General features: G+C 47.4%; 1 protein-coding gene across 1 annotated transcript; it reads left to right on the top strand.

Annotated features, from left to right (window-relative positions):
• The first annotated feature begins 1,334 nt into the window (after window positions 1-1,334).
• On the top strand, window positions 1,335-9,721 carry RNF5 (ring finger protein 5). The gene is made up of 6 exons (XM_075259341.1): window positions 1,335-1,483; window positions 2,899-2,917; window positions 3,803-3,915; window positions 4,753-4,813; window positions 8,198-8,315; window positions 9,348-9,721. Exons 1-6 carry the CDS (start codon window positions 1,383-1,385, stop codon window positions 9,440-9,442), a joined length of 507 nt encoding a protein of 168 aa, XP_075115442.1. The 5' UTR covers window positions 1,335-1,382; the 3' UTR covers window positions 9,443-9,721.
• The last annotated feature ends 1,234 nt before the right edge of the window (window positions 9,722-10,955 follow it).

The following is a 10,955-nucleotide window of genomic DNA, read 5'->3' as shown; positions in this document are numbered from 1 at the left end:
GACATAATACTGTGTGCAGGGGCCACTATGGGACATAATACTGTGTGCAGGGGGCCACTATGGGGTATAATACTGTGTGCAGGGGCCACTATGGGACATAATACTGTGTGCAGGGGCCACTATGGGACATAATACTGTGTGCAGGGGCCACTATGGGGGATAATACTGTGTGCAGGGGCCACTAAGGGACATAATACTGTGTGCAGGGGCCAGTATGGGGCATAATACTGTGTGCAGGGGTCACTATGGGACATAATACTGTGTGCAGGGGCCACTAAGGGACATAATACTGTGTGCAGGGGCCACTATGGGACATAATACTGTGTGCAGGGGCCACTATGGGACATAATACTGTGTGCAGGGGCCACTATGGGGGATAATACTGTGTGCAGGGGCCACTAAGGGACATAATACTGTGTGCAGGGGCCAGTATGGGGCATAATACTGTGTGCAGGGGTCACTATGGGACATAATACTGTGTGCAGGGGCCACTAAGGGACATAATACTGTGTGCAGGAGCCACTATTGGGTATAATACTGTGTGCAGGGGCCACTATGGGGCATAATAGAGCGCGCAGGAATGCGTAGGAGGGACTCGGTCGAGATCTTCGGTGTCGGAGGGGCCCCATGTCAAAAGTTCGCCACGGGGCCCCGCCATTCCTAGTTACGCCACTGGCCCTGACTATATTTAGCCATGTGCTTTTATATACACCAGTCCAATTTTTGAGGCAACCCCCTGCTCAAGTATCGCCCTGTGTAGGGCTCGCTGGTTCGGGGACAAATGGGGACAAAACATGATAGATTTTTTTAAAAAAATAAAAAATTTGATACCCCGCCCCCACCAAATTATACGCTAAGACTTGATGTAAGTGAAATTTAAAAAAAAAAAATTTTGCTTTCACAATAGAGGGATAAAAAGTGAAAAATTATCGCGAGGCCCCAAATGGTCCTAAGGGGTTAATAAGAGCTTATTATTATCCTTTGTTTACAAACAAGGATTTGTTCATTGTCACGTTTATACTGTAGCCATAAAGTTATTTGAAACAGAAAAAAAACCCCCATCATTCGTCACGTCTGGATGCCATGTGATTATGTAATACACATAAACAGGGCGGGGCCTGTCTGACTGCCAGATGCCCCGCCCACTTCTCGGTGTAGTTTATTCCCTCCAGCCAATCAGCGCTTTCTGTCAGGGATTACACCTGATTGCATCAAACCTCCAGGGCGTGACAACATCTGCCCAATGAGCGTGTGGGATCGTGATGGATAGAAGCTTGGACCAATCAGATGTTGGATTGGGTCGCGGTCTCCTCCAATCAGCTGATTGGCCTCTCCCGTTATGCTCCGCCTGTGTCCGGCTAGGTTCCGGTCTCACGGTTGCCATGGCGGCGGCTGCTGGCAGCCCCGGTGCGGCCTATGAATGTAACATCTGCCTGGAGACAGCGCGGGAGCCGGTGGTCAGTGTGTGCGGACACTTGTACTGGTGAGTGGCTGGCACTTTACGTTACTGACGTGGTGACTGTCATGTTGTTCTGTACAGGGCGCTCCAGTGTGTACATGCTGCGCTTAGTGCAGGCGGTATATGGGGGTGACATATTGTGGGGTCACTCAGGCTGGAAGCTTAAAGGGGTCACCTCATATTTATTATTATGGCCTCCGCATAGGAAGTCAATGTCTGGTGGTGCTGAGCCTTAACAGCAGGGGGCGCGGCCTTGTACCCTTAAAGGGATGGGCCTGTCCTGACATGGCGCTGGGAAGAGTCAGAACACTGGGCTCCTAAGTGGTCAAGAGGGCGGGGCCCAAATATTCCCATGTTACTGGTACATTAGTGTACACGTATGGTGAGCGCCCCCGGCACGTGCGCCATTCACATTATGGGACCCCCAGTGACCTGACACCGCCTATCAATGGCTAGGGGATAATCGAGACGCCATTAAAGGGATTTTCTAATGTATTGTTGACCTTTCCTTAGGCTATGTGATCGGCGTGGGTCCAGCACCCAGGGTCCTCACAGATCAGCCGGTGGCCACAGGGTTCAGGTCAGCACTGCGGCCTTGTCAATGAATACCAAGCATAGCGCTGTACATATCATAGTGGCTGTGCTTGGTATTGCAGCTCAGCCCCATTCTCAGGGTGTCAGACCCCTCACAGGTTACGACTTATTCTAAAGATGGCGGCAGCCGCGAGACCCTCACAGATCAGACATTTACTATTACTTTTTTTCACCCTTTGGTGACCCCCAACATTCCCCTACATAGCCCCTGTGAGCCCCCACCCTTCATGTAATCTGGTATATGTGAGGGCCACTCGCTCACTGTAATAGACCTGGTTTTATTGTCCCCTCCACTTCTGTGATCTTCATGTTGATGATGCCGCTGCCTCCGAGCAATGGAAACTACTGCACGGGATGAGGCCGGAAGCCTATACAAGTAATAGGAGCAGTGGCGCAGTTCCCTGGAGACACCGCCATACAATGGTCTAGAGTGCTGCGCCATCCATCAACGGCTGATCTGCGCAGGGTCCAGCAGTCGGACCCCACTGATCCCTTACTGATGACCTAGCCTGCCCTGACTTTCCAGTTCTGCAGGTTTCACATATACATTGAGATTAGGGAGAGAAACAGACATCATGTTTTTGGGAAAATCTAACTAAAGTTAAGGCTGTTCCTATAGATTTTCACAATAGGTGACTTGTAGACATGGTTTCGCAACATCTGGAGAGGCGCAGGTTGGGCCATGCTGTTGCATATTGATGACCTATCCCATTTACGATAGGTCATCAATATTAACTCTTGGACAACCCCTTGAACAGATGACGCATTAACTAAAATCTTGTTTGTCAGGTTACCGACGTCATGTGCCTGTACTGACGGTGTTCTCTCTCTCTCTCCCCCCTTAGCTGGCCTTGTCTACATCAGGTAAGTCAGTGTCTGTATATTGCCTGTATACTATTACATTGTACTCATGTTTATATGTACAGGGCAGAGGCGGGAAGTCTAAAGTCTTAAAGGGGTTATCCATGTATTGGACAAGCCACACACAGATTTCTTTGCGTTTTTTTTAGCCCAAGCCAGGAGTGGATTGAGCAGAATGGAGAAGTATAAGAACTTTATATAGATCTCCCATCTCTCTTGTAGCCATTCTTGGTTTTTGGCTCAAAAAACCGCAACAAAATCTGCATTTCCGCAACGTGGGGCCTTGGCCTCAAACACATTCAATTACTAACATCTATCCCCAGCGTTTCAGGAATCTTGGCCGGCAAACTATTCATTAGATATCCCCTTTAATCATGACATTCATGTTATTGAGCTCTGCTGCAGTTTTCCTGCCTGCTGATGGTTTCCCATGGAAAATGAAACAACATAAATGGTGATGAAGAGATACTTCTAGAATCAGGTGTTTACAGGCTCGCACAGTATTAGAGGTGACGCTTTACTTAATAAGACGGTGGAGACTTTAATAGGCCATCGAGGGCGGCAGCGGCGTAAGATAAAGGCTCAGGACAAAGTACAGAAAGTAATCGGAGCCAGCAGGAAGGACGGACGACCGCACTCAGCGTCTATAGAAATGACCAGACCACAATCTATGTGTGTACTGCAGCGCTGGTGAAAACTTTTTGCAAGTCCTGCAGCTTGTGACCGGCTATTGCTGTATTGGTCGAGGTTGGAGTACCCCTCTATCACTGATCATGGCTCCTTACATCTCCCCAATCCTCTTTTATAGTGAGCCACGGCTCGGCTGTATGACTTGTCTCCATCAGCCCCAGATTGACCATTCACTGTATTCATATTTATTTTTTTCAGTGGTTCGAAACACGTCCCGAGCGTCAGGAGTGTCCTGTGTGTAAGGCGTGGATCAGCCGAGAGAATGTCATCCCTATATACGGCAGAGGAGACAGTAACCAGCAGGACCCCAGGTGAGGATTTCATCTGAAACCCAACTCTTTGTTTCCTAACTTGCTGCACCTTAGTTGGGTTCCAGTGGTCACATGACCAGACAACCGCACCAGATTGGGGATAAGTGTATGGCTGATATGGCTGTCTCTCTCTCTCTCTCAGCTTTGGAAGCCACAACAGTGGACAAGGTTGCGCATGCTGTCTGCTCCTATACAAATAAGCTGAAGCTGCAGCGCCGCCCACTGTATAGTGGTGGCAGTGTGGAACTGCAAATTTGCTCCTATTATTTGAATAGGATGAGACTGCAGGAGTTCCCTGTCCACCGCTGTAGCTTCGGGTCATCAGCATGAAAAATGCCTATGGGGCAAGGAACCCTGTTAGAGGTGACGGCTGGGGCACTACTTTAATAACCACGGCACCCCTGGACTGTACGTTATTTGTATAGCGCCTCCGTCCTTACTCACTTTTAATGATCAATGTCTTCACTATCCACAATGCTGCAATGTGTGGCACTCCAAATGTACCTAATGGCATGCTGGGAGTGGTGGTTATGCCGCGACTAGTGAGCCACAGGTCGGAGATCAATGCATGATACATAGACAATTGGTAAAGGCCAACTTGTAACCCAGGTCCCTCAATGCAGAGAGAAGCATAATCCTGCTGAATTTCTGTTGTTTTGGGCCTTCTTCAGACAGCTGTATTATACGGCCACATATCCTGTCCTGTCTGTGGGTCTAGTGATCTGAACCAGCGGCACCAGGGGTCCCTGTGCTGCTAGTAGGGGTCAGTACATGCACAGTCAGGTGGAATACTGCTGTCTGAGTAAGGCCTAATACATTGCTTTGTTTTTTTCCCAGGTTGAAGACTCCTCCAAGACCTCAGGGACAGAGGCCGGAGCCAGAGAACAGAGGTGGAGGGGTAAGTGCCTCCTATGACCGCTCCTCATCCTCACTAGACGGAGCGCGTGACTGCGATAGCAGGAGTCGTGTGCTGCGCCTACTTTATTTCCCTCCACAGAAATTGCACAATTGTCGTGTTTTGTGAGACATTCCCTCAATGTCTGTGGGATCGGTGCCAGATCACATTCTAGGGCCAAAGGTCACAGTGTAGAACTGCCTTAAAGGAGCACTCTAACCACCATTATTATTCTGTAAGTTGTAGTGAAGGCTACATCTTACACGCCGCTCTGTGAGTTCTCCACTTCCTTCTGGTCCTCACGTGACTACCAAGAAGACATCTCATGTGCGGAGCCTCCATGTGCGTCTGATAGGAATGACGAGAGACGCGGAGTCTGTCCACACATGACATGCTGTGTCAGCTGGAGAGTCAGAGTATGTCACATGACTTAGGCGAGGATGAAGACTGCGCCCTGTGATGTACGTCACTGTGCAGCCTTAGCCTTATTGCAGCCTACAGATGAGGAGTCTGAAGCCATACGACGTCACGTGTAGGCCACAGAAACATGGCCGCTTTCTTTTAGTTACAGCACCGGGCTTGGCATTGTTTGGGGGGCTTAGACTTATTTTCGTCAGTTGAATTGAGCTGTAATACCAGAAGAAACCTGTCCAACCCCAATAGAGAAGGTTTACAAGACTTATATACTACGGATCTAATAGTACGTCATCAATACATATTGTAACCTCTATCCTTAGGTGAAATGGGAATCCGCACCACTTCACCCCCAATGATATTTGGGGACATATACAGTCCTATGAAAAAGTTTGTGCCCCCCTATTAATCTTAATCATTTTTAGTTCTAGATATTTTGGTGTTTGCCATGTCAGTCTGATCTATCTAATAACTGATGGACACAGTAATATCTCAGGATTGGAATGAGGTTTATTGTACTAACAGAAAATGTGCAATATGCATTACACCAAAATGTGACCGGTGCAAAAGTCTGGGCACCTCCGCAGAAAAGTGACAGTAATATTTAGTAGCTCCTCCTTTTGCCTCTAGTCGCTTCCTGTAGCTGTTAATCAGTTCCTGGATCCTGGATGAAGGGATTTTGGATTTTGTTGACCGATGCACAGTGACACCATCTGCAGCAAGATGATGCTGCAGCTCTTTGGAGGTGGTCTGTGGATTGTCCTTGACTGTTCTCACCATTCTTCTTCTCTGCCTTTCTGATATTTTTCTTGGCCTGCCACTTCTGGGCTTAACAAGAACTGTCCCTGTGGTCTTCCATTTCCTTACTATGTTCCTCACAGTGGAAACTGACAGGTTAAATCTCTGAGACAACGTTTTGTATCCTTCCCCTGAACAACTATGTGGAACAATCTTTGTTTTCAGATCATTTGAGAGCGGGCTGTCCATGTTCGGCGATCATCAAACTGAACTGAATGCGAATTGTTTTGTAAAGAGGAATGGTCCAAAATCCCTTCATCCAGGATCCAGGGACGGATTAACAGCTACAGGAAGCGACTAGAGGCAAAAGGAGGAGCTATTAAATATTAACCCCTTCCCGACATGTGCCGTAATAGTACGGCGCATAGCCGCCGGGTGTCTACTGCTTTAAGCAGTAGACAACCGGCTCTAATGCCTCCGATCGGTCCCCGAACCGATTGGAGGCATTAACCCCTCCGGCGCCGCCATTTTGCCGGTGATCGCTGGCTACTGGAGCATGACGCCACGTTGGCATGACAGCCGGCAGCCTTTACAAAGCTCCCAGGCTTGTCTGCAAATTCTCTCTTTTGCAGGCTGGTGTATACAGCCTGCAAAAGAAATTATGATTTTTTACAATGCATTGCAATGCATTAGCATTGTAATGCATTGCATTAGTGATCAGACCCCCTGGGGTTCAACACCCCTAGGGGGTCTAATAAATGCAAAAAAAAATTTTTTTAAAAGTAAAAAAAATAATAAAATAAAATATAAAAAAAGTATTAAAAATTCAAATCACCCCCCTTTCCCTAGAACACATATAAAAGTAGGTAAATACTGTGACACATACATGTTAGGTCTCCCTGTGTCCGAAATCACCCGCTCTACAAAGCTATAAAAATATCTTTCCTGTTCAGTAAACGCCGTAGCGGGAAACGTAGTCAAAAGTGCCAAACCGCCGTTTTTTCACTGTTTTGATTCTGATAAAAATTTGAATAAAAAGTGATCAAAGCAATAACATTTCCCGAAAATGGTAGAACTAAAAAGTACACCCGGCCCCGCAAAAAAAGACGCCCTATGCATCCCCGTACACTTACGTATAAAAAAAAGTTACGGCTGTTGTAATATGGCGACTTTTAGAAAAAAAAAAATTTTGAACACAGTTTTGCATTTTTTTTAAGGGGTCAAAATGTAAATAAAACCATATAAATTTGGTATCCCTGGAACCGTACCGAAACACAGAATACAGGGGACAGGTCATTTTGGCTGGCAGTGAACGCCGTAAAACCGAAGCCCGTAAGAAAGTCACAGAAATGCATTTTTTCTTCAAATCCACCCCATTCTGATTTTTTTTTTCCAGCTTCCCAGTACATTATATAGAATAAATAATGGTGGCATCATGAAGAAAAATTTGTCCCGCAAAAATTAAGACCTCATATGGCTCTGGGAGCGGAGAAATAAAAAAAGTGATGGGGTTTAGAAGGAGGGGAGTCAAAAACGAAAATCAAAAAGTGCCATCGGCAGGAAAGGGTTAATGTCACTTTTCTGTTGGGGTGCCCTGACTTTTGCTTCGGTCACATTTTGGTGTAATGCATATTGCACATTTTCTGTTAGTACAATAAACCTCATTTCAATCCTGAAATATTACTGTGTCCCTCAGTTATTAGATATATCAAACTGACATGGCAAACACCAAAATATTTACAACTAACAATGATTAAGATTAATAGGGGGGCACAAACTTTTTCATAGGACTGTAAAGTGATCTAGTGAAAGGTTTACTGTTCTTTACAGCGCTGCCTTGAGTTCTCAGGTAGGGGGCGCTGTTGTACACTACATATTATTACTGGCTGTATTCTGCTCACAGCTCCTAGAGGGCAGCACTGAGAGATTTTGGCAAAACTGATTTTCTTCAGTGACCTCTATTGTGCCGTATGTTCTAGCTGGAGCGTCATGTCCTTATGGTGGTGCAATAGGGATTACAAGTAGTCTTCTATGTTTAGGTCTTGACCACATTGTTTGGTAGGTATCTGAAGCCCCCGTCATTTGTTTAGGATTCTGCACAAGGCCCTTCAGTCCTTTAGGGAAATAAGGGTGTCCTAAGAGGGGCTGAACATTTCCTTTTCTTCTCTATGGGCTTTGTCATTGCCCCTTGGATGTAAAGTTTATTAAATTTTTAATTTTTTTTTTCTTCTGCAGGGGGTCCCGGGGTTCACAGATACCGGCTTTCACATGTCGTTTGGCATTGGTGCATTCCCTTTTGGCTTTTTTACTACAGTCTTTAACACTAATGATTTCCAGACGGCACCTCGTGCAGGTAAGCTCTCACTAACCCCGGCTGCTCCGTAAGGCGACCATACTCTTTAGGTTTCAGACAGCTGTCACATGGACATCCAGTTCATGATGGGATCCTTCATATGAATGATCCCACCATCAGCATTAAAAGGAATCTGTTAGGGCGAACTTGGGCTCAATAAAGGGATCCTATCGTTGCCTTAAGAAACTGTATTCTTCTCTTACCTTTAGATGTTTTCTCCGCGCTGCCGTTCGGTAGAAATACGGGATTTCTTCAGTATACAAATGAGTTCTCTGGCAGCGCTGGGGGCGGTCCTCAGCGCTCAAACAGCACTGGGGGCGTCCCCAATGCTGCGAGAGAATTCTCCAGCGCCGCCTCCATCTCCTTCACAAACGGCCTCTCCCTGTGTCTTCTTCCATCCTTGGTTTCAATCTTCTAGGCCTCGGGCAGAGCCGACTGCGCATGCGGGGGCCAGCTTACACTGTAAGCTGGTGTAAGCCGCCATTTTCTTGTGGCCCCCGCATGCGCAGTCGGCTGTGCCCGAGGCCTAGAAGATTGAAACCCAGGAATGAAGAAGACACAGGGAGAGGCCGTTCCTGAAGAAGATGGAGGCGGCGCTGGAGAGTTCTTGCGCAGTATTGGGGACGCCCCAGTGCTGTTTGAGCGCTGGGGCCCGCCCCCAGTGCTGCGAAAGAACTCATTTGTATACCGAAGAAAACCCGGATTTCTACCGAACGGTAAATTACCCTTAGGCCCTTATTGACTGGGGGTTTACTGTCCCATATCACCTTGTTAGAACTCAATGTACACTCATTAGATTCTGGTCTGTTTGTGGCAGCTGGTCAGCCAACCAAACTGCATGTCATATTGCTGGACACTTCAGCCTACAAAACTCTGTGTATGGCCGACATAACTGTACTGAAGGATACTTACCCACTAGCCCTGACTTTATCTACTGGTCCTTCAGCCCTCACCCCTATCCTGGCTTCACTATGATGTGGACACTTTGTATTGCAATCTTACACATACAACCCATCTCCCTTCTTCTTGCAGACACAGGATCCCCCCATGGAAGGATGCTCGGGCTGCCTGACTCCCTCTTCCTCATCATCGCTGCCTTCTTTTTCCTCTGGCTGATCAGCGTGTGAGGCCTGCGGTTCATGTTGCTCGCCAGCAGGGGGCCTTAGTCATTGACCACACTCCAGGCTCTGCTCTGAGCCGCTCTCCTTCCTCTCCCTATACGCACTCCTCGGCGCCTGAGACGATTTTATTCTACGTCCCCCGCACTTTTCATCCAATCCCATCTTTTTCTACGGGCACTTCATGTATCTCCTCCCCAGGTCACCTTTCTTAAATCTTGATACCTCTGTAAGTATTTGTCTGCCGGGTTGTTAATGGTTAACCTTGGAATTGCTGGATATTTGGATGTGTCGGCGCTGGGTGTATGACTACTATGTCAGCTTCATGGACACGTCGGCTCCTTGTACTAAGCGTCTTCTCTCGTCTTCTACCAGATGTCTTAAGTCTTCAGAGGACGTTACAGAATTTTCTTTCAGTTTTTTGATTTTTGCCTAAAGTTTACCAGATGACAGTACACAGGACTAAACAACATGGCTGCTTCCTTCCAGAAATGGCGACATGCCTGTCCACAGGTTCTCGTATTGTTAAAGATGTATGCATAGGTTGCCTGTATGCGATTGCTCTGGGGACTGAGACCTGGGACTCCCATTGATCTGCTGGTTGAAGAAGCTGCAACGTTCAAGTGAGTGCTGCGTCCTCTTCACTGCACGCCAAGCGCAGCGCAGTACCTATAGCGGTTGTGCTTGTTATTGCACCTCAGTCCCATTCAATTAAATGAGACAGAGTTGCTTGTGTACCATGTGACCGACGAATATGATCATGGAGGAGGCTGCCGTTCTCATGACCTCTTCAAGAAGCTGATCTATGGGGGTCTGAGTGTTTAACCCCACTGATTAAGTATTCATGACCTGGAAAAACCCCATTTAAATCTGAATTGTAGTACCAGACCCAACCTGAGCACAGAGGTGGTGCTGTTTGTAGAAGGAAGCAGCCATGTTTGACTAATCCTGTGACACCCCATCCATGACAGCGGTGGGAGTTATAGGATGGTCCTGGTGCATTGCTGGAAGCCCCACGCATCTCCATTACTAGTTACTACCATATTGTCTCCTTGCTGTGGCACTATAGGGGTATGTTCACACGGAATAAAATGTTTGGGAAGGCCTAATGTGTATGGCAGCTTTATCCTCGCCTCACAGGACAGACACGTTCACATCCTTCAGGCCGTGTTACAATACGTACTATCCATTTTCCATAGCAGGGATACAATCTGGTGCAAAACCAATATGGCTCCTGCAGGGGTAAGATGAAAGTGAGCTTAGACATGGGGATAACACTCCACAGTAGTAGGGGGCGCTCTCACATGACATGGGGATAACACTTCACAGTGATGGGGGGCGCTGTCACATGACATGGGGATAACACTCCACAGTGATAGGGGGCGCTGTCACATGACATGGGGATAACACTCCACAGTGATGGGGGGCACTGTCACATGACATGGGGATAACACTCCACAGTGATAGGGGGCGCTGTCACATGACATGGGGATAACACTCCACAGTGATGGGGGGCGCTCTC

Source organism: Leptodactylus fuscus, chromosome 11 (genome assembly GCF_031893055.1).
Source record: "Leptodactylus fuscus isolate aLepFus1 chromosome 11, aLepFus1.hap2, whole genome shotgun sequence".
NCBI lineage: Eukaryota > Metazoa > Chordata > Amphibia > Anura > Leptodactylidae > Leptodactylus > Leptodactylus fuscus.
This window is presented reverse-complemented; position numbering and strand designations above follow the sequence as displayed.